We start from the raw sequence: 23,184 nt of genomic DNA, 5'->3' as shown, positions 1-23,184 counted from the left end.
CAACCTGTTTCTTTCGATCAGAGAACCTGACGAGATCTCAGAGCTGCACATCACAGGCCTTTCAGCAGCTGGACTCCTGCCTAGCATGTCCATTAGTGTGGCCTTCAACTTGAAAATTTCCATTAGACGATCAAACATCAGCTAGACTACTCCACACGACTACACATCTTACAGAAAGTCTTTGGTTATTTAACCCAACACTGTTCTAATTATCGATCCTGATTGGTCAGGAGGTGTTGATTAATTTTCTACAACAGCAGTTCAGGATCATATTAATGTGCTCGTTCTAGTATTTAGTATAGTTTCTATGGTAACGTTCACAGGGACTTGTGCTGAATGGTGGACCTTCCACGTGAACACGTTCACTAAATTGTGTCGTCGTTGAAGTGATGTTTTCTGGAAGTTGACTTTTTATTTAATATTTACGGAAGGAGTCTCCAGTGTCAAAGCTTTGTAAAAGTAAGAAGGAAAATTTTCCACCAAAGGAAAGTTTTCATTCAGGTGTTTTTTGGGTTTTTTTTGTCAAAGAAAGCAAGGAACAGCTGTTTATAACTGCTATAACGTAAGCGATAACAGGAACTAACTAACTTTTTTCACGTACTGTAGGTTCCACAACAGAAACGTAACTATAAACGGACGAAAACGATGACAGTTCGCTCTTCAAGAACTAAGAAATTTTAATCGTGTATAAGACGCATAAAACGTTTCGGTAAACTTGCAAACTGCTGTGATATAAGCGGAATAAAGCACTTCAGCAAATCTTAAAGTGTTTGATTCTACTTACACCACAGCGCTTTGCCAATATGTGGTTTTATTTTTGTTATGTGGAAGCCACAATTAAAGCGCGTTAATAACGTTTTGGACTCGTATTTCTTTTTGAAAAATGCTTATGATTTCACTCGTGAATATTCGGTTAATGTAAGGTTAGGAGCACAGTTAGCGCTAATGCCTTTCATATGAAATTTAGAAAAGATCCCGCCACATCTGTTGCGATTTTTCTCATGAACTTTCTCATGAATCTATCACAAGCTTACATGTCCCCAGTACCCCCGATCCCCCCCCCACACACAAATTATCATGGGCGACATCCAACAAGTCAGTGATATCAACCTTCTTTGGTCCTTAATGTTCTGCACCCCACAGTACATAAGCTATGGACTGGAGTTATCTTAGAGAAGATTATTATGGCTAGACCGCGGCCTCTAGAACAGACACAGAGGAAGCAATAGTTGATGTAAGGGCAGGAAGTGGCCATCAGCATGTGAATGGCTCTCCACTCCATCTCACTGGGGTTGCTTGTTTTGGCACGACCCACTCACGCATTTATCTGTTCTCCAAACAGTGACAAACTCTTTGAACACACACCACATTTCTTTCTCTTTCGGCCTAATTATGGACACAAACAAGCTTCGCTGTCACTTCATTTAACATCTTAAAGCTTATAAAGGACAACTGAGTTGTTTCACGGTTGCTTACAGGCATTAAATATATGCAATATATTCAATATATCCCAATTTATAAGTATACAACTGAATGCAAAAGTCTGCATCCCTAATGGATTTGGGCTGAAAGGCAAAGGAAATTATTTTTTTTCACAATCTAAAAGTTGTTAGTCGAATAAACAAACCAACTTTACAGCGGATTTGAAGACGTCTCCGAAGGTTCTGCTATTGCTATAATAACACACGATTGGAGCATTTTTATTCCTTGCAATAATCGTTTCCGTTTGTTCTAAGGGTACGCAAACTTTTGCACTCGGATATTCTAATTGCTAGCTAGCTACATTCTCATTTGTTGCAGTTTGTTGGTGGTTTTTTTCTTGTCCCCTCTACAAACACACTGAACTCACAGGAGTTCATATTTCTTAGTGCTGTTGTATGAGTAACATAAATTCAGAAGTTGGTTTCGTTCAAACAGGGATTAGGAGGAATTGGTAGACTCAAAGAGAGTTCTAAACCAGTCACAAACAGTCAGTTTTCAGTATTTGTTACTGAATTAGAAATCTCTATGCGTCTATATACATCATATGGAGACATAGAGATACGGCTGATTTCTTTCCTAATGGAACGGCAATGGAAAACGTTCCGATCTTTGAAACACAAGGTCGCTGATCCAACAGGTGCTCCACTTTCATAGGCTTTACAACAGAAGGCATGGATATCTACGAGAAAAGGATTTTTCTGGTATTGTTCTATTAAAACTTCTGATTTCAACAGGGAAGAAATACTCTGCTGAATTCCGGCTGTACGGAGATCGATGGACAATTGATATGTATGCTTCAAGTTGCAAAACATATCAGCAATTTAGTTAAACACCATTTTCTAAGAGTCTACCAGGTACCATGATGGTTTAGCAACACCTGACAGGTTCTATGTATTAAGAAGAAAATGATGGGCAATAATTTGCAGTTTATAGCACATATTTTCCCAGTTAACACATCCTCCAAAAAAAACAAACAAACAAACAAAAAAAACATTTCTAAAAGTAAACAATCTCGTAGGGTTCTACATAGAACATTCAAGGGTTCCTAGAGAAGGACATCTGAGGATTATTTAACCCACCTTTAGACTAGCCAATCCACCTACCAGCATGTTTTCCAGAGGTTGGAAGGAACTGGAGAACCCAGAGAAAACCCACATGGGCACAGGGAGAACATCCCAAACTCCACACAGACGGTAACCCAAGATCAGGATGGAACCAGGAACTCTGAGGCTGTGAGGCAGCAAATCTACCCGATGTGCCACCCTTTAAATTAAATTGCCCAATATTGCTTGTTGCACTGGGGGAACCATTAATGGTTATATGTAGAACCCTATAACAAAGTGTTTCCCATCAGGAATTGTTCAAAATAGAGCATTTTCCAGAAACTAACAACACTTCATCTTTTGAGAAAAAAAAAATGTATGCATTCATCTTGTTGAATGATTATGGAACGATCCGGAGTCTATCCCTGGAACGCTGGGTGCAACACGTCTGAATGTTACCCCTGATGGAATGCCAGTCCAGCCATTTTCTTTTTATCTTCAGAAACATTTAAATCTAATTTATATGCATTCAACATGAGCAGCTCAAATTGGCTGATGTGTATCCAGTAGAGTTTTTTTTTTTTTTTTTAAGTCCCATCTGATCACTTTTACTTGTTGCCTGCATGCCTTTGAGCCCAGAGCTCCAGACTGACCAATGAGCTTCAATGAGAAAAAGTCCAGATGTTCAGGGCCTGATTTCTCCCTGCTCTGATTGGCCATCTTTTTGAGGACTGGAGGTCCCAAGACAGACCTCATGATTCCTGGGGGGATTACACTCCCGTCTTAATGGATTCAAGGCGTGGAACCTCCCCCCATCCTGCTCAAGCCCGTCTGAGGTATGCGCTATAAATTTCCTGTGCGAATATTCCCAAGCCGTGCCTCCAGTTTTCCGGAGAAACCACACATGTGGTATATATCTGGGTTTAGATGAGGGGATCGGATGGGAAGGAAGGGAATGGTCTTAAAGCTACAGTTCTCTGTTTTTTGTTTAGGTGTCAGTTTAAATGAATGAAGTTTGTGTTGACGTCTAATAAAGCGAACGATGTGCAGGCGTGAATGAAGGAGTGCGAGGCCGAATGGCCGGATGCGTGTATATGAGAATAAAATAAACGATGACATTATTGCAAGTCGCTTGCGGTTTGCCGTTGAAACGTGCATCATCCGTCTCCACAGAGAGCCCGTGTACGCCAACACACAAAAAGCGCAGCAGTTTACGAGGAGAGGGTGAAGGGGGGGTTTGCGAACACTATTGTTTCGAGGTATGACAAAGCATGTAATGCCGTCAAGTCAGAATCTATTAAGGCTCGGCCAACCACAGAAATCCATGGGAAAACATTTACAGTCTCCACACACCACCTGGCTTCTATTAGAAGAGGTGGGGGGGGGGAGAGAGAGAGATTCTCAAGCACACATGCACATATGCCAGCGCACGTCTCCAAAATTCATACTCTCAGATAGGATTTGATAAATAAATGCCCCCACTAAGTGTAGCATAGTGTAAGCGTCACGACAACTTCGCGACAATCGCACGGAGTAAATACCACCCCGGAGCAACAGCGTTCACCGTGTCCAGTCTTCACACAAGCTCCAAGGATACAAAAGGAAAGAAAGGAGGGCAGGCTTGGGTCGAGTTCAATCTCGGCAAAAGCGGAGGTCAAGCAACGGTTCCCCGCTGACAGTCGCCGATAGAGGGATGCTAGAAGACTTAATCACAGAAGCCATTCCTCTTTCCTAACATGGCGTCACACTTTTCTGTAGCACGGAGCGTACTGTGAACGTTTACCGTACGTCAATACTAACACAAAGTGTTCAGCTAGACGAAACAGAGCTGGCATGAACGCTTGAACTCACAACGTTTATAAATCATTTTAGCACACCGTTATTGACTTCTCAAATCTGATCTGGTCAGAAGGTGTTGATTAATCTTGTATAATAGCAGCTCTTACTATCATGCCAGCTGTAATACAAATCACAGTTTTATGTTATGAGAGATTAAAGACTCGGGAGACTTCTGCAGGTGTTTTAATTTAATTTGCTAATATTTTTAGATACCGGATTTTTCGATTTCCGTGAGCTGTAAGCCGTAATCGTCGAGATTAAAACAAAATGATGTGCAATGAATCTAGAAGATATGAAAGTTTCACTTTCACAATAAGTTTAATTTTTTGAGATGCACCCGTACATGACTGCAGCATGACTTACCGGAGGCTCAGAAGATTCCTGGTGTGACGTCCCAGAAGTGCACTGAGCTACAGTACAAAGTCAGTTGTCATGACGTTGTAATATGTCAGCCTGAACAGTGTTATAATGCAACATTCCATCCACCCATCCATCCATCCATCTTCTATACCGCTTTATCCTTTTCAGGGTCACGGGGAACCTGGAGTCTATCCCAGGAAGCATCGGGCACAAGGTGGGGTTCACCCTGGACAGGGTGCCAATCCATCGCAGGGCACAATCACACACACACTCACACACCCATTCATACACTACGGACACTTTAGACACGCCAATCAGCCTACCATGCATGTCTTTGGACTGGGGGAGGAAACCGGAGTACCCGGAGGAAACCCCCGCAGCACGGGGAGAACATTAAAACACAAACAAATGTATGTCATACAACTCAGGTGTCATCGCATAGCATCAGAATTGGCAAAAACAGTCTTGGCAAAGAGTGATGCTAGTTGGAATGAGCTTTTATAAATGTTTATGTAGGCTTCTGTTAGTTGTCATGAAGGGGTTAAGTAGGTGTGTTATGAACACCAGCCCTAAGCAGATCGTTAGACAAATGTAAGCTGAAAGAAACATTTCCTGTTATTATTTGCTGTTAATTATTTGCCTGGTTGCTTTTGTCTGAGTTCATTCCTGTTGATCTCTGCCTCTTTAACTTTATGTTAAACATGACTTATAGGTACAAGGTTACTGCTTAAGCAGTTTCAAAGAACAAAACAAAAAGGGAATGAAAAAACAATAATAATAAGATCCTACCAGCACGTGCTATAGCACTGAAAAGCTACAGTTTCATATGAAGCATTGCTCTGCATCAAAGCCACAGCAATAACTGTAGATTTTCCCGGACCGAAACAATTCCCAAATGTTTTCCATGTTTTCCTTTCATCTTATTAGGATCACCCAGTTTGGGTCTCGTTCAGTCTAGTGTCACCTTCCTCCCAAATTAGCTGGAGCAAAAAAAAAAAAAAAAAAAAACACCTTCACTTGCCAAGTCCGGCGCTCACCCTGACCCAAGGCTGACTGCCATTCCTCTTTCTCACTCTCTATTCTCGGCTACACAGAATGCACCACTTTAATCACGCTGTTATAATAAAATAAAACAGAAAGTGAGCGGGATCAGACGAGCTGTCATGCAGCCAGAGAGGCCAATAAAGCCTTACACCTTCTGCGCCTCTTCCTTCAACTCTTTGATTGCCATGCTAAATTGTTTAATCAGCGCTTAACCACAAGAAAGACACGGTAGAGCTGGACTGCTCCAGGGCTTAAGCTTGCCTAATGCAAGCTTCAAAAATGAACCAGGTGGCTCCAGCTGCAAGACCAAACTGCACCCCAGCTGCTGCGTACAGTCAACACGGGAAATAACCAGCACTCAACTGATGGACAAACCAGTTCTGCGTTGTTATTTTATAGTGTAGTCGAACGTAAAAACTTAATTACACGGATACTTGAATGCTTTTTAGCCTAATCTCTGTCCACTACAAGAACTTCAACATTGGGCGGCTGTGGATCAGGTGGTAGAGCGGGTTGTCCACTAATCGTAGGGTCGGAGGTTCGATTCCCCGCCCACGTGACTCCACATACCGAAGTGTCCTTGGGCGAGACGCTGAAACTCAAGTTGCTCCCGATGGCGAGTTAGCGCCTTGCGTGGCAGCTCTGCTACCATTGGTGTGTGAGTGTGTGTGAATGGGTGAATGAGACACACTGTAAAGCGCTTTGTAGAACCGCTAAGGTTACAACAGCGCTATATAAGTGCAGACCGTTTACCATTTCCCTGTATATATACCGTATACGTATTCCGTGTTATAGCATTTGAACAGTATCTTCAATAGAGAGTGTGAGGACAGCAGCGTGTAGAGCGATATCAGTGAACGTGGTCACTAAAAATGCTCACAAAGTGCCATGAATTGCAGCTTCACTCGTGGTGAGCAACGGGAGAAGGAAGCACGCGTGTCTCAGTGCTCGCAGAAGTGAAGTGCCCTCACACGCATCAGTTTCTCTGCACGCTCGCTTCACCGCTCAAATTCATAGCACCTTGTACTCCACCACACTTATCCATACTGCTCTGCATGCTCATGGCCTCACATTCTCTGCTAAAGATGCTGTTTTTCCACGTTGCTTGTATTGTAAGACGATGCTGTTTGCGGTCTGTTCTGCGAAACACGTTCAGATGGCTATCATTTCGCGCCACCCGTTTATGAGTTCCGATAGCATACACTACGCTTATGTCATGTCGTAGCATGTCGTATCAGGGAATTTTTTAATTAAATTCAAGTAAATGAGTGTCTTTTCCAGAGAAGGATTTACATTTTCAGGTTAAAAAGTGAGGGAAACCTCCATAAGTACCTCCATAATATAAAAACCCTCCATAAGAACTCCTTAAGTGTTAAAGTGTAATGTTCATAGTTCTGAATTCGCATTATACTGTGAATTCAACTTTTTAAACATCTGCTGCCAAAATTCATCTACCCTTCAACATGCATTCTAAGTGATTTGTAAGGAAACATATTTCTTTTTCTTTTCAGAAAAAAAAAAAGTCAAAATTCTTGTCTATGGTAATAATCATAATAATAATAATAATAATAATAATAATAATAATAATAATAATAATACATTTTATTTACAAAATAAATAAATAAAAAGCACCTTTGACAACACCCAAGGTCAATTCAAAATATATATAAATATATATATAAATATAGATAGATAGATAGATATACAATTATACAATATTATATATAAAACACTAAAACACATATTATAAAGTATTATGTAATAATAATGAGGTTGAAAAAAAAAAAAAAAAAGCTGAAGAATTCCTTTAAAGTGTTTTAAGGTTTATCAGGACTTTGAGATGTCTGGAGATAATACATCAGGTCGACTAGACAGGACTTTACCTGCTGCTGAGGGAGGAACTAATCTGGCCCAATCTTGAAATGCTCCTACAGAAGCATTTGTTGAATTTTTTTTTTTTTTTTAAATGGTTTAAAGAGCCCAGATTCTTCACATTTTTGCTCTCTCTCTGATCTCCTAACACACCTGTACCATGCCATCAGACAAACCCAATAGCTGGTTTGGAAAATAGTCCTCTATAGAATGAAGTGTACTGTATCGTAGCAATTCTCAACGCAGTATCGCATGAAAAGTCTCCTGGAATTCAGTGAAAGAAAATTTGAGTCACACACAAAGCATCCCAACGCAGACCAGAGGAAACAGTGGGCATGTGCAGTGTGTGGATGATTCATGTACATACACAGATATTCACACGCTGCGCCATGAAATATGAGCGGTCCTCATGGGCTCATTCCTAAACATGGGGTCCTGTTTCCAGACCATGCAGTCTGTTTTTTTAGCACACACACACACACACACACACACACGTATATATATATATGAATACATGCTGGTGGTGCTGGCAGTCTTGCGATCTGCTTGCCCACTTAACAGGACTGCTCGCACTTCTCCGCTTCCACTTAGCTTAGAAAACACAAAGAGAGAGCCTCGTAGAACATTCCAGCCTGATTGTCCTGAGGCACTAATACCTCCTGAGATTTGCAGAGTGTTGCATGTAATTGGTGGAGACTGGAGAAGTGACAGGCCATTTACAATAGAGCCCGATTCAAACATATTGCCCATTCAAGCCCATGAAGCCACTTATCCTTGAGGAGAAATCACACTCTGTCAAGCATGAGTTAAGCAAAATATGGAGGACTTTTTTAAAAAAAACCAACCTTTTCACCAGTAGTGTTAGCCTGGGCCTCTGAAACTACTCTTCAGCTTGTCCTATACTGTATAGCGTCCTTATATTTGTGCTCATGAATTTACATACACCTTGCAGAATCTGCAAAATATTAATAGTTCTTTTTTAAAATAAGAATTTACACAAATTCAGTTCAAAAGTTTACACACGCTTGATTATTAATACCGCGTGTCGTTACCTGGATGATCAGCGACTGTATTTTATGTTTCGTGAGAGTTCTTCACGAGTCCCTTGTTTGTCCCGAGCACTTAAACGGCTCACTGTCCTTCGGAAAAATCCTCCAGGTCCTGCACATTATGTACTTTTCCAGCACCTCCTGCATATTTGACCCCTTTCCAACATGATGTTTAGATCCATCGTTTCACGCTGAGGACGACCGAGGGACTCGTACACGACTATTACACAAGGTGCAAACGTTCACCGATGCTCGAGAAGGCGACACGACGCGTTAAGAACCAGGGGGGTGTAAACTTTTGAACAGGATGATTGGTGTAACGTGTTACTATTTCGTCTTCTGGGGAACATGTGAATATCTCATGTAGCTTCTGAAGGGCATTCTGAAGTTACATTTAATATTGTGGAACGTTCATGAAACAAGCTAGCTCCTGTTATTACTTATGTTATGGCAGCTATAAACAGTCGTTCCCTCACCAGCCTCTCTTTATCTCTCTCTAGACGTTAATGAGCCAGAAAGAAAGAAATGCAGCTTGTCATCTGATTAAGAAACCAGAATATAGAAAACGGCAGAATATACTCAATCTGAAGACTTTCCCGTGTCTGGAAACGTACTGTTTCAAAGCTTGGGCACTGAAGACTCCTTCCATAAATTTGAGATAAATGTGACCTAACAGGAACCTTCACCATATCAGTTATTACATGTTTGTTTGTTTTTTTAATGCGTTTATTATTCGCCTTTGATTACGCAGATTATCCGCCGTACCAGTCCCTGTGAGCTGTTACCATGGAAATGATAACGAATTAAAACTAGAGCGTTAATATAAACCTGCGATTTATGTTAGAGTCGGTACTACTGTAAAAACCATGCTATTCTAGAAAATTTAAGTACCCGTATGGAGTCTTTGTAGAACCCTACAAGAGAGTGTTACTTTATCAGAACGTCTTACGTGAAGAATGCTGTTAAGAAGCTACGAACCCTTAATTATCCAAAGTAAACATACTAATCATACTACAATTCCTTTTTTTTTCTTTCTTTTTTTAAAAAAAAAAAAAAAAAAGAATGATTACATGTATTTAATTAAAATATCTGAATGAATATTAATGACTGAACGGCTGATTTAAGCAGCACTTAGACACTGTTATAGAATGCACACCTTCGTTACAAATCTAAAAATGGCCGCTCTTTTAGTAACACATTTCAGTACAAAATGTACACTTGTTTAATATAACGTATGTTTGTAAATTTTTGCAACATATACGTTCTATTTGAAAATTTCTTAATTACCCTTTGTGTTGCAGTTCCCACTTGCTTATGTTTTGGTTTTTGCTGTAGTCCAGTCTCCACCTCTGTCCTGTCATTTGGTTTGTTACCTGATTGTGTTGGCCTGTTCTTTGCCCTAGCATCATTTTCCAAGTCCTATTTTAGAGTATGTCCTGCTTATTATTATTATTTTTTAAACTCTGTATTACAATTCTGATTATGGACTTCCCCGATAAAGCACACAGAGTGTGTGCTTACTGCAAATTAAAGAAAATGGCTGATATCAAGGATATATACGTCATACGTGATATATGTAGACATATAAGCAAAATCCACATGTGCCAATGTACATCATACTGTATACGGGAACACACATTTCCATATGGGAAAGGAATATACAAGTCTTGCATTATGGGAATTATTCAGACAGATGTGACAACTGAAATGTTTACCAAATCATACATGGTTACTGTAACAAAATCCCCCATTAATGTTGTTTCCCATGGCAACAAGCGTTACGTGCTTATGTTTTTGTTCTTGTTTTAATCCTGTTCCCTAGCCCAATCCTGTCATTAGTTTGTCACCTGATTGTGTTCACCTGTTTTGTGTTAGGTCTTGATTAATCCATCTCGATATACTTCGACTTTTTCAGTTTTTCCGCAGTCTCACTGTGCATTTATTGTTCATTCCAATGCTTGTTTTTTTTTTTTGTTTGTTTGTTTGTTTTTTCTTAGCCCTGTTTTCATTGTACTTCCGGGTTTTGACCTTTGCCTGTTTTGTCTTTGTCTAATTACTAAGAAGTCAGTCTATAACATCCCTGGAATTTTCAATTTCCATAGATCCGGTGGCACCAGTGGAGGCCCACAGGAAACCACAAGTCGTCCTGCATCTCTCCACATGTGCAATTTTTCATGCAGTCGCAATGCCAGAGGCTCTCTTTAAAGCCTTTGCCACATGACCACCCGCTTATAAGTTTAAACACATGATGTCACCGATCTGGGCAATGCTGCATGGGACAGAGCCTGCAAATGATCAAATCGTGGAATGGAGGTTGCCTGAGCGGCTAGGAGGAAAACATGGCACATGTTGTATTTTGTTTGGAGGCTTAGCATTGACGATTCAAAGTTAAAAGTATGAAAGAAATTATATGATATGCTTGATCTGTAATCTAACTATAGCCATCTTTACTAAATGGTGGTGATGTTGCTATAAACATGGGCTGGATATTAGAGCTTCATCTGCCATCTGAACTTTAGATGAACCCTTTCATTTGCTTTTTGAAATATGACGAATATAGATGGTAGGATGGCTCATTACTCAGTGTACAAAGATAGAATAAAGGCTCACCAGAGCTGAATTTGTTTTTTTATTATTATTATTATTATTATTATTATTTTATTTTAGTGCTCAATATAGACCAAATTCTGACTTTTTAAAAAAATGTTTTTTCTTTTCTTTTAATTTTTTTTTTAAAGGAACATTTTGGTAGCACTGTACGAAAGCTACCTAGTTTGTACTAGATAAATAGATAGAGGAGGCATTTATTTAGCATTTTGGGAAGGAGTCTCCAGTGTCAGCACTTTGTCAAAGGTAAAGCTGTAGCTTTAAAGTTTTCCAACATGGTAAGGTAACGTAAGTGCAATAACAAACAGACACAAACTATAACATGTCATTCCTTAATAAATAAGAAGTCAAGGGCAAATTGGTGTGGTATAAATAGAAATTGATTCTTTTCCTAGAACATCGCATCCCAAAGTGTTTTATTCTTCCTACATAACATTCATTTTCCCATAAACAGCACACCCCCGCCTGTTTCATTCCTTACTTTAGTCTTTTTTTGGTGTAATTACTATATACATTTGGTTGTTATTTACAACTATTGTGTTATGGCTGAGCATTTAGTTCTGTTCTGAACTTTTAGTTGTGAGGAACTTGGAATATGTGCATCGAGTGTTAGGTGTAAGTGCCACAGCTTTACCTGTTGAATTCTACTTAACTACTGTATGTATGTTTAAATCCGATATGCAAAGTATATAGCAGAAATTTCTTGTAATTTCCATATACTTGCCGATTAAATATTAGGAACCAACTATGTTGTAAAAGTGTTTCAAGTGCTACTGAAATATCTGTATAAGTGCATAGTTCATGGTCTTTCTTAAGTGACACTTCTTCCAGACAGGCCTTTGTGCTGATCAGCTGTCTGGGGTCAGTCAGCCCGGATGGGAAAGAGACCCTGGGAGAGCATATGGCCGAAGCTCGGAGGATATAAAGGGCAAAAGGTTGGCACAAACCCAGAAGTCAAGGAAGTTTACAAATCAGTCAGTGGACCAGAGAACTCGAAATGTCTGATTTATGGTCCCGGGGTTGTATTACAGAAACATTACATGTGAAGTCCTAATTTAAGATCTAAGAAGTCTTAAGACTTATATATGATCTAGAAAGTGTGGTACTCAAATCCAACAGTTTGCGCTAAATGGAAATGCCTCAACAGGAACAACCGCCAGTCCTAAAACCTAAATTAAACCCAAAACATTCTTGCCAGGTTGTCCAAATTCCCAGTGGATAGATTTTATTTCCTGTATAAGTACTGTACAGCTTCACTTATCCCCTTAGAGTCAAGCATCACTGCAAACCAAGCCTAAGTGTTCCTGCCTGATCACCTTCATCTTATAAAGGGGAAATACTTCTCTCCTGATGGGCGTGCTCTCTTCCATGAGGAGAAGGGACAAAAATGATATAAATCATATGCCATGTCCTTCACAGTCAGCAGATCTCAGCGCAATCGAATACCTACTGAAGACTTTGGATTTAAACACGCTCTCCAACAGCACCATAATCAATCCACCTACTGAAGGATTCTCTTTTGGAAGAATCATCGCTCTAGTACAGTCCAGAGACTTGTAGAATTGATGCCAAGCACCAAAGCATTGACGCTGTCCTGGTGGATTGCGGTGTCCAAGACATTAGTAACGAATTTAGATGGTTTTTGTTTTAGGTTGTTGTTGTTTTTTTTGTTTCTGTTTTTTTTTTTTTTTTTTCTTTTATCATCCACATATAAAATTCAAATACTCAGGTTATTATTAATAGGCGGAATAAGACTAGAAGGCTCGAAGAGTTGATCATTATATACTGTATACTCTACTTTTCAGTCCACCTTTGCAAACATTTCAGCTAATAAGCACCTACATACTGTACATTCATATTATGCTAGCATATGCTGGTCACCAAGATTAAGATTATACTACCTGTCAATTTTGTTTATCACGCCTGGCTAATAATAGAAGCGGAAACTTAAAACAGAAGTCAAGATCAAGCGTGATGAGATCCTGACTGAAATTGTTATGGCTACTAAACAAGAAAGATAGCACTTCAGAATCAGGATGTTTCTGTAGCGTCCTCGGCGTAGCGTCTGTAGGGAATGAAAAAGACAGACGTTTATGTGGGGGAGGGTGTAAGTTGAGAAGTAAATGCTGATGAACACACAGTAGAGGGAGTGTTAGTGATGATTAATTTGAGCTTTTAAGTGCTCCCCCAGGCATCATCCATTCAACAAAAAGCGCATTAGCAAAATTAGCCCGAGCGCCGAGGGTTGGATAGTATAGATCTCCACATGATGCAGCGCAGGAGTGCAACACTGATGAAAAACTCCAAACACAAATCATTGGTTGCACATGATGATCTGTTCAATTTCACCATCGCACGTTCGGTCGCTAACGTGACCGATTAAATCTTTTTCTAGGAAATGTTCATGTATGTGAGGAAGTCCAGAACACCGGTTTACAAATGCAGGATGTCCAAAATCCTTTCAGGAAAGAAAAAACAAAACAAATGCTGTAAGGAAATGTGAGTGGAGTTCGTTTTACTTAAAAAATAATAGTAAAATAAACCCTGTGGCGATAAAAATTTTCCTGAGGAAAGTTTGCTTTAATGTGGTCAGGCATGTGGGACTGCTTCCTTTGCTAATGCTAATATATCGGTACAGCGCGTTCCGAGGGTGCTTTCAAGTCTCCCACAGTCTTTCTTTTGTTTTCTCATACTGAATGGTTTTGGATGCGCCTTGTCAGGGTGGAATAACCCTATATAGAGACAGGAGAGAAGCATTTGAGAAGTATTTGAGGCTCTCAATCCTGTCACAGGCTTCAGCATCTGTGGCCTGTGGGTGACAGTTCTGGGGCACCATGCCTCAGCTTTTCAGTTATGTCAGCTTTTGTGAGACGGGAGGTCTGACAAGGTGAGCTTTATCATAACAAAGAGAGCTACCGGTTATTAATACGCACATGGAACAAGGACGAATAGAGCGCACATACCCCCCAAAGTGTTATAGCCATGCCGGGACATTGTAGTATCCAAGGTTGCCAGGTCTGCGTGACAAAATCAGCTTAATAGGCATTCAGCCTGAAAACCAGCAAAGTGATAAATAACACCAGTCCGGTTACAAATAGATTACAAAGAAATATTGTGTAATCCTTTTTAAAATTAAGCAGTTTTCCTAAACATTAAGGTCCATATGTAAATTAAGTATACCTTTTTTCTACTAATGCACCATTCATTCATCTTCCGTAAGCACTGTGACCTCGTCAGGATTGCACTGGATGCGGAGCTTATCCTGGGAACGCTGGGCATGAGGCAGGAATATACCCTGGATGGGACATCAGTCCGTAACAGAGCACCATGAACTTGAATGGACTTCATGAATGCTAAAACCCTGGCTAATCTGTTTCACCTTGAACAAAGCAACATGATCATGATAAACTGATCATTAGTGCAAGTGCTAGTTCATTAGCATAACGCATTTGGCGTTTGCTCTTTTACAGTTTCTTGATTTACAGGTCAGCAGGCATCATTTATGAAACTGGATGCGAACAAATTTATTCATAAGCCATTCACAGGAGAATTTATAGAAGAAATAAATGCGATATGTAAAAAAGAAAAAAAAAAAGTCAAAAGCGTCCGTATCCTTGCAAGAGCATCTGAGGTTGTGTAAATTGACATATAATTAGACTCACTAATGTCAACAGTGATTGACCGACTTTAATTGGTGCACCAGCAAAATTCAAAACAAAAATTAGACAAGTAAGACTGGCCATTCAATTAGGACAAAAATAATGGCACCCTATAACAGAAGGAAGAGTCAACACGTGTCTGCGGATGCCGATGCGCTGCGATGGCTGAGCTTTCACGGTTTAGTCCTCATTTTGTTGTTTTCAGTTCTCGCCGGACTTTTCTTTTCATGGAGCTTAAATTTTTTTTTTGAAATGTTAATAAATCTGGCAAGTATTCGAATTTCGTTTGGCTTATGAACACATTTACACATAACTTTAATAAAAGATTGATAAAAAAAAAATAAATAAAAAATGAGGTCCAGTGTTCATAAATCCCTTCTAAATCATCAACAAAAATAAATAAATAAATAGATGTTCGGACGGTTGAACAATTGCTGCATCTTTTTAAGTCATGTTAAACGGATTCCTCCAGTGTCTCTCCGCGTAGGGTTTTAGCAAGGGAGTTCTGTTTATATCCAAGAAGACAAACAACACACGCACAAAAAATGGTAAGGGTCAACAAGATCAAGTATTTTTCCATATGTTTCTGTCCATTTCCTTTTCCTAAACATGAGCACTGGGGAATCTGCAGTAGACCCTTTGTATCTTAAACCATGTTTCCAACAGGATAAAGAACAGATAATTAATTTCCTTCAGACAGTAAATGCTCGCCGATCGATAACGGCTTCGTCTAGACAGAAAAACGTCCAGGATCTCTGAAGCCGGAGATCAAACATCTAACCTTCTAGAGGGGGTTTGGCGGATGAGAAGGGCTCCTGTATTCTCTGAGAGTTTAAAAAGCGCACTGGGTCTTGTTTGTTCTCGACCTCTTCCCAGGGGTCTGGCGCTAACTCGCCTCAGAGCTAATGTCCCTTTATGGGATCAGAGAGACATCTGTTTATGGGACCCTGTCCCACGGGCTGGACGCTGGAACCAGACATGAGCTGGCAGGAATGGAAAAGAAGGTTCAATCGATGTCCAGTCATATTATGAATATAAAGGTTGAACTACATGGTGGTACATCCAGGGTAAAGTTTACTATAAAGTCTGGACTAAAACGAAAATTCTTAAATAAATTGCACTGACTACAAATGTTCATCCATTTTTATGACTAGAAAGAATTTTTCTCTCATCACGTATATTCCACTCTTTATTCCTTATTCACGCCAATAACATTACAGGTAATAATTATTTACATTCTTGGTTTAAGGAAACTATATGTCTTGATACTGTTTGTACCACAAATTTCTAATCTAATGGATCAGACAGTGCGGATTCATTTTCTAGCGGCTCTGGCTGCAAAGTTCATCACAGATTTATAATAATGTAGTTGTTCAGATACATTATAGTTTATAAACGACTTATAGTAGAATGTGCACTGTAAAACCGGATAAGTTCACTTAACTCGAAAAAGTTGAGGAAACTACTTACCTTAAAATTTTTAAGTTAAGTTGATGAATCAATTTCTTCAAGCCGAATACACTGAAATATGACAAAATTTTTGAACTCAAACTTGTTATATTTAAGTACTTGTAATATTTACACTGTGTGTATTCTGTAAGGAGCTGTTCATTTAATATTATTGGAAGGAGTCTCCAGCGTCAGTGCAGAGGTAAACAGTCAGAGGTAAAGCGGTAACACCATATATATATATATATATATTACATAAAAAATAAAAAATAAATAACTGATCTGGCTTGAAAAGCATTCATATGATGGATCTAATGGATGGAAAACTTCCAATACTCAACCCATGGACAAAAATAATAATAATAATAATGTTGGTAAATATAACTGTAACAAGAGTTAGCGTTACAACAGAATCGCTTTTTGACCGAAATGATTAAGAAACAAGACAAAAAGGCAACTAAATGTCTAAAATCACTAGCTGGATGTGTCCTGGCTTTCATCCACAAACTTAATCTATTACATAATGCATGAGCTTAAATAACAGCCTTTATGTCGGATTAAAGTATGTACCATATTTTAATTTTAGAGCCGATTATTAACCGCCGATGGTCGACCTCGAAGTAACTCCGACTGTGGTCTGGAGCCTTTGCTGTACATTTCACCGGCCTCACTGTAGAGCACCGCTGTAATGAGACGATTAGTGTGCTACGGAGCGTCTGCTCGCCATCTGGCCGCAGTGCACGCTGACATCATGCAGCCTCTATGGCTCAGTAGTAAAATATGAGAGGGGAATTTTTATATCATGTGCCACAAACTCTATGGGCTTGGACTTTTTATGGCATCATCGTTATTTTTTTGCCATTAGCGTGGCTGTTCGATTCGAAACACGTGGCTGAACGTAACACGTTGTGACACCGAGTGAGGCTTTCAGGCCAAAGTATGCACAGTTAATACGGATAACGGCACCATCCCACACATGGTAAAACACTTTTCCAAAATAAACACTGTGAAATGAAGTCATTTTGATGATTTACCCTCTAACGACAACTTCCCAACATAGTCACCATGGCGACCACTTAATCGACGATAACCATCTGATTGCTGTTTTTCCACAGGATTATCAGTCGTACTTTATTTAAAGAGTCCCTACATTAGACCTTCAAATAGCATTGCAAATAGCTTATAGCTTATAACGAGGTAATTATTTCAAACAAAAAAAAAACACATATAGAACATAATGATATTCAGATAACTGCTTCTTCTCACTTCTGTCCAATGACAAAGTCAGACTATAGAAAAAAAAGAAAAAAAAACATCTTCAATGTGACCTCCAGCATTGCTTATAAACGTGGTATGTACTATATCCCTTAACTAAAGTGTTACTAAAATGTCAGTGATCCTTTAAGCCTTGAATACATACTCCAGGCTAGTCCAGGATGAGGTAATGCTCGGTTTGAGAGTTTGACACGCATTGTTGTTGCTGCTGTTGCCTGCACGGTGCAAACCGGCCATCACTCGGGCCACACGGGACTGACGTGAGACTGAAAGTGAGACGTGTCAACGTGCCATAATGTACCTTCATGCCACGTTGCTACGTGACCTCGGGGGTCATGTGACGGAGCAACTTGAGCCCGAAATGGCATCGCAGAACACCCAGTCGAGATCTCGCAGCTGCCCCCCTTGGGCCACATCATGCCACGGCAAATATTTCAAATCGCCATAACAGTAACAATGCTCTGGTATGCCGCCCCACACACACACACATGTAAACTGTACCTCACACCAAGCAAGTGCGCTGAGATAGGCCTATAAATGGGGGATACGTGCTCCTTCATTCTCTAAACTCCAGACACACAGACACCTGTCCCTGTCTGTCCTTACTAACCCAGACATGAGCCAGATTCCAGAGAAAAACCAAACAAAAAGCGCACCGATCATCCAAGGATAAAGTTATAAACCAAAGAACTTCTCACAGTATGAGTTTTGAAGCCTGAAACTTGTTTCCATCTTGAGTTCACCATCATCCAGGCTTAATCTGCACACTTTATAGGACACGTTTGTAATGTAATTATGTCAGAGAAAGCTCAGGCTCTGTTCGCCTCACACCATACATGTAATGTGATTAAACACTGTGTCGCACACATGGCCTCTCTTGTCTCTCACGGATAAACTAGTTGTGAGAAAATACCATCGAGGAACCTTTTAACCGCTAACGGTTTTAGATTTCTAACAAGAGCCGTCGGTTGAGGAACCCCTGATGAAAAAGCTCCTACTTGAACCCAACATATCAACTTGAATGGTTTCTACGCTAAGACCAGTTGTCGAAAGACATCTGTAAGCACAGCTCGCCGAGGTTAAAGTAAGAAAGCCGGTTCTTACCTGCGCCGCCATGCCTTCTCTTCGTTGACATCTAGAAACAAGAGACAGAACAGTTGGTCACGGTTGAGTTTCTCATCTCGATACTATAGAAACGTAACGTTCAGTGGTTTGCATCCTCCTTACTCAAATGATATTAATACTATAGTACGCTAATACTAAAGCCATCGAGATTATTTCCCTAAAGAATATATACATTTCATATTTTCTCCCACTTGCTACTGAGGACTTCATTGTTTTTATTAAGTTTTCTTTCTGTTTCTTTTCTCCCATTCTTTGGTCATGTCTTTTTCTTTAGGTTCTTCCCAGTAACAGTTTTCCATGTTGGTAAATGTTCTTCCTAAACATGTAAATATCTCTTTCTCCGGCTCCTAGAAATAGGAATGTACATTTTTCACCGTGCTAATGAAGCAAGACTACAGACTTGTTTAAACCAAGGAAATTGAGGTAGCAAATATTTACATCCATGTGTATGGCCCACATGTGTCCCTGCTCTAACCACTGGTGTAATACACAAGCCCCGGACTTGGACTTTGATCGGACTTCCGGTACATTACACTTGCAAAATTGATTAAGATTGACTTATTTATGCCTTGAGACTTGTCTTGGGATGTGAGACTTGGACCTGGATTTACTAAAGGTCTATCTTTCATGCAATCCTCATATTTAATAACAGGGTTTAGAGAGGATTGCGTCATAGCATGCTGCTTTGTAAGTCCGCCTTTATGAATATCCATTTTTGGGGGCGCTTCTACGTAAAAGTGAGAAATATAGGGCGGACTCGAAGCAAATACTTTAATTTAGCACCAGCAAGGGCTCTAGAGTAGTGCAACAGAAAAGCGTTCACACTATCACCCAGACACTGCAAGTTCAAATCCTGATAATTCCACAGCCATCCATGGAGAGCAAAATTGGCCATGCTCTCTGGGTGATAGGGGCGGCGTACTCTTTCTTCCCTGTCAAACACAGTGACACTAGTCAGTCGTGGGCATCTGTGAGCTCATGCATGCAGAACGGAGCAGACAGTGCTTTCCTCCGAGCGTGTTCTGCCACCCTATGATGCCGCATGAGCAACAGTTCAAAAAGATGCAGCTGGTCGGCTTCACGTGTCTTGGAGGAAGGCTGTGATAGACTTCACCCTTCCCGAGAGAGGAGAGAGCTGATTATTGGGTGGGAATTGGCCAATAAATAATAAATTAGCAAGAAAATCGCTGGGGGAAAAAAGTTAGGAGCAGGAATGTGATTTCTTGCCTGTGGTCGTGAGTGCAAATTAATAAACTGAAGAGCAGGTATTAAATGAGCAGGAATCAATTTCTGCCAGTTAAGCTCAAAAGTCTATTATTTACTAAGTTTTACTATTGAGAATGTTTACCAAGATTATGTTTCATTATCTCAAAATGATTAAAAGTTTCTTAAAATTATCATTATTATTATTATTATTATTATTATTATTTACGTATTACCACAGCAAGCTAGATTTCTTATTAGATATTCACCACACGCCTACACACACCTGCAAAGCTTATGGGCAAACATGCGTTTCACTCTTCCTTCGGTTTCATATTGTAATTAGAACAACGTACATCCTTAAACAGTACTTTTCAACTTATTCATTATAATATGGTGTCCTTAACACTGATATAGAAATGTAGAAAAGGCTTCATTTACCCCAGCTATAACCTATTAAAAGCCTTCCATTTGAATAAGCATTATTTCTCAGTTTTGGCGTTAAAATGCTACAGTAATGTCTTTAAACTAGGATTAATCATACATTGCATTACTGATTAAATGTATAGAGATTACACTATCCTCTGGTGATCCCTTACGGCATAAATCGAAGCACAGGCATAGTAGGAGTTGCGCTCCATCAAAGCCGAGCTCCACTTTAAGGGGTCTAAAAGTCGATCAGACTAGACTGTCTGCCTTTGCAGATTCTTCTCGGCTCCACGAGCTGAACATTTTAACACGTATTAATAACACTTGCCCCCCGTCATTATGAACTGAGCTATCACCTGACCACGTTCTCGCACAGAGCTGTAGATCAGTGAGCTGACCCTGGGCGTGCATGATTTAACGTGCCCTCGGTCCAGCCCAGACGGCAAGCGCTACCTGTTTAGAGACGGGGTTGTGTTTCTAATCCACAAGAGTCCTGTTTTTCACCCGCAACCTGAAGTTTTTTTTTTTTATCCCTTTACTCGACTGTCAAATTCCTGTAGGATTTGTAACCCTATAGCAGCACATGCACATATTTACGTACAAGTCCTGCGCAGAGGAATGCCCTGCGTTCACACCTAAAAAAACAAACAAACAAACAAACAAAAAAACATCTCAATGTTTTTCACTTTAAAAAGAACTTTTTTTTTTTATTGATGGGGTTAGTTCAACCCACTTTCGTTTCAGGTGATGTGACAAAATGGAAAAATGAAATTTTGCGACGAAAACAAATCCCTGACGTGTACAGCGTAGTGCAGACAAGTTTGTTTAGGATAAGCATGAGCGATCGATCCGGCAGGAAAGAGAGGCCGATGGGTAAGGATCAATCATTATAATGGCAAGAATTCCTACTAGAATATCATCTGCCAGACCTGCCAATATAAACTGCCAGACTGTGCATACGACCGAGTGCAAAAGTTAGCATTCCCTGTGGATTTTCAGTGCCTACTTTTACATTTTCTTGAAAAAAAAAAAAGAAAAACAAACCGATAAACTTCACGTGAAATATGGGTGAAAGAATCAAAAGAATCGCTGACAAAAATCCGAAGAGAGGTTTGTTACTTGAGATGAATCCTAACCAATGAAAGGCTTTCTTGTCCAAAGGGTGTGCGAAACTGCACTTGACTGTTCAGAGCTGGATTTGTTTATGAAGATCAAAACACTGATATGGCCTTCTACTATATCTCTGCTTTCACTTTTACTTTCTCTCTGCTCTTAGTCCACATGGCCCATGAAACATTTTTTATGTGTGGAATTCCACATACAATTCGCTTAGTATTGTTATATTTGGCCAGCTTGTCTATCCCCAACCACACCAGAGATCCATGGATAAATTCCTGAGGTGATATAACTTGAATCACAGGGAAGGTGTTCTGAGGCCCCTTCCTGCAGTTTGTCATCTCAGTCCAGGCTGTTTGTGCTGATCCTTAACCCAGAGAAAGGCAACGTTTAATGGAGCTGCAGAATATCATAATATTTGGAAATTCTCACACTAGAGGTGTGTGAAGGACTGTTTTTTAAGCCCACCCCACCCATTCCAAAGAAAGTCTGACCAATCTTGCCCACTCCCAAAGGAATTTTGACCAATTCCGCCTGCTCCTACAGAGGGTTTGGCCAATCCTGCCCACAACCACACAAAATTTGACCAACCCACCCACTCCAGGAGAAAGTTTGGGGAAAAAAATCTTCCTTTTTCCCAAACTTTGACCAATCCCACGTGGTCCAGCAGAAGGACTAACCAATCGCCCAGCTCCTGTTTGACGAATTCCACCCACTCCTGCAGAATGTTTGACCAATTCCTCCCACTCCTACAAACATTTCTTTGGACCAATCCTCTCTACTCCAGCAGAAATTTAACTCACTACCGCAGAAAGTCTGACCAATCCCACTTATACCTACAGAAGGTTTGATCAATCCCAAACACTCCTGCAGAAAGTTTGACCAATTCCATATGCTCCAGCAGAATGTTTGAGTAATCCCACCCACTCCTACAGAAAGGTTGACTAATCCCACCTGTTTCCGCAGTCATTATCTTACTGAAAATGAATGAATGATTGCAGTAAATGTGTCACGTGGTGACCAAGCAAATTGTACCTTCCCATTTTACTTTCTTTGTCCTGAGCAAGTAGCTGCCCACTACTGCCTACAGTGTACAAGAGAAGGCAGAATGGTCATTTTTTTTTAAAAAACAGCAAAGCAAAGTGTAAAGGGAAAGCCAATGCAGACAGAATTGGTTGTGTAAGAGAGAAAGAAATGGAAGGCAGAAAAAACATGGAGACCAAAAGGCCCAGGCACTAGTGATGGGAAGTTCGGATCATTTTACTGACTCGGATCTTTGAATCTCGTTCGGCAAAACGAACGGATCTTTTTTCGAGTCATTTCGTTCATTTCAGCAGAGTATAATTAAAATGTTACATGTTAAATTCCCCCAACTCATCCAGTACTTAATAAACTTTCAAATAAACTATAGGCTAATGCAACCAAGGTCGAATTATGAGAAACAGAAACGATTAATTAATTGCTTCACTGGGTCTTCAGGCTACGCGGTCTGTTAGTTCACCTCCCGATCCGAGTAATCACATTTGTCACGCCTGTTCCCCGGAAAAAGAAATGATTAGTTCACCTCTCGAGTCTTCGCTTTCGAGTCATTCGTTCATCCCGTGATGAAGCGGGGCTGTGACGTGACGAACG

At 40.1% G+C, this 23,184-nt stretch overlaps 1 protein-coding gene across 2 annotated transcripts in view; it reads right to left on the bottom strand.

Moving 5' to 3' along the window:
- The window catches only part of stard13b (StAR-related lipid transfer (START) domain containing 13b), a 101,734-nt gene that overhangs the window by 53,607 nt on the left and 24,943 nt on the right, over positions 1-23,184 (bottom strand). For both annotated transcript variants that reach the window (XM_053647851.1, XM_053647855.1), the window contains one exon: positions 18,784-18,814. In XM_053647851.1, the coding sequence (XP_053503826.1) occupies positions 18,784-18,814 (31 nt within the window). The remainder of the gene's footprint in view (positions 1-18,783; positions 18,815-23,184) is intronic.

Source organism: Ictalurus furcatus, chromosome 17, assembly GCF_023375685.1.
Source record: "Ictalurus furcatus strain D&B chromosome 17, Billie_1.0, whole genome shotgun sequence".
Taxonomy (NCBI): domain Eukaryota; kingdom Metazoa; phylum Chordata; class Actinopteri; order Siluriformes; family Ictaluridae; genus Ictalurus; species Ictalurus furcatus.
Note: the sequence above shows the minus strand (reverse complement) of the source record. Positions and strands in the feature narration are given on the sequence as shown.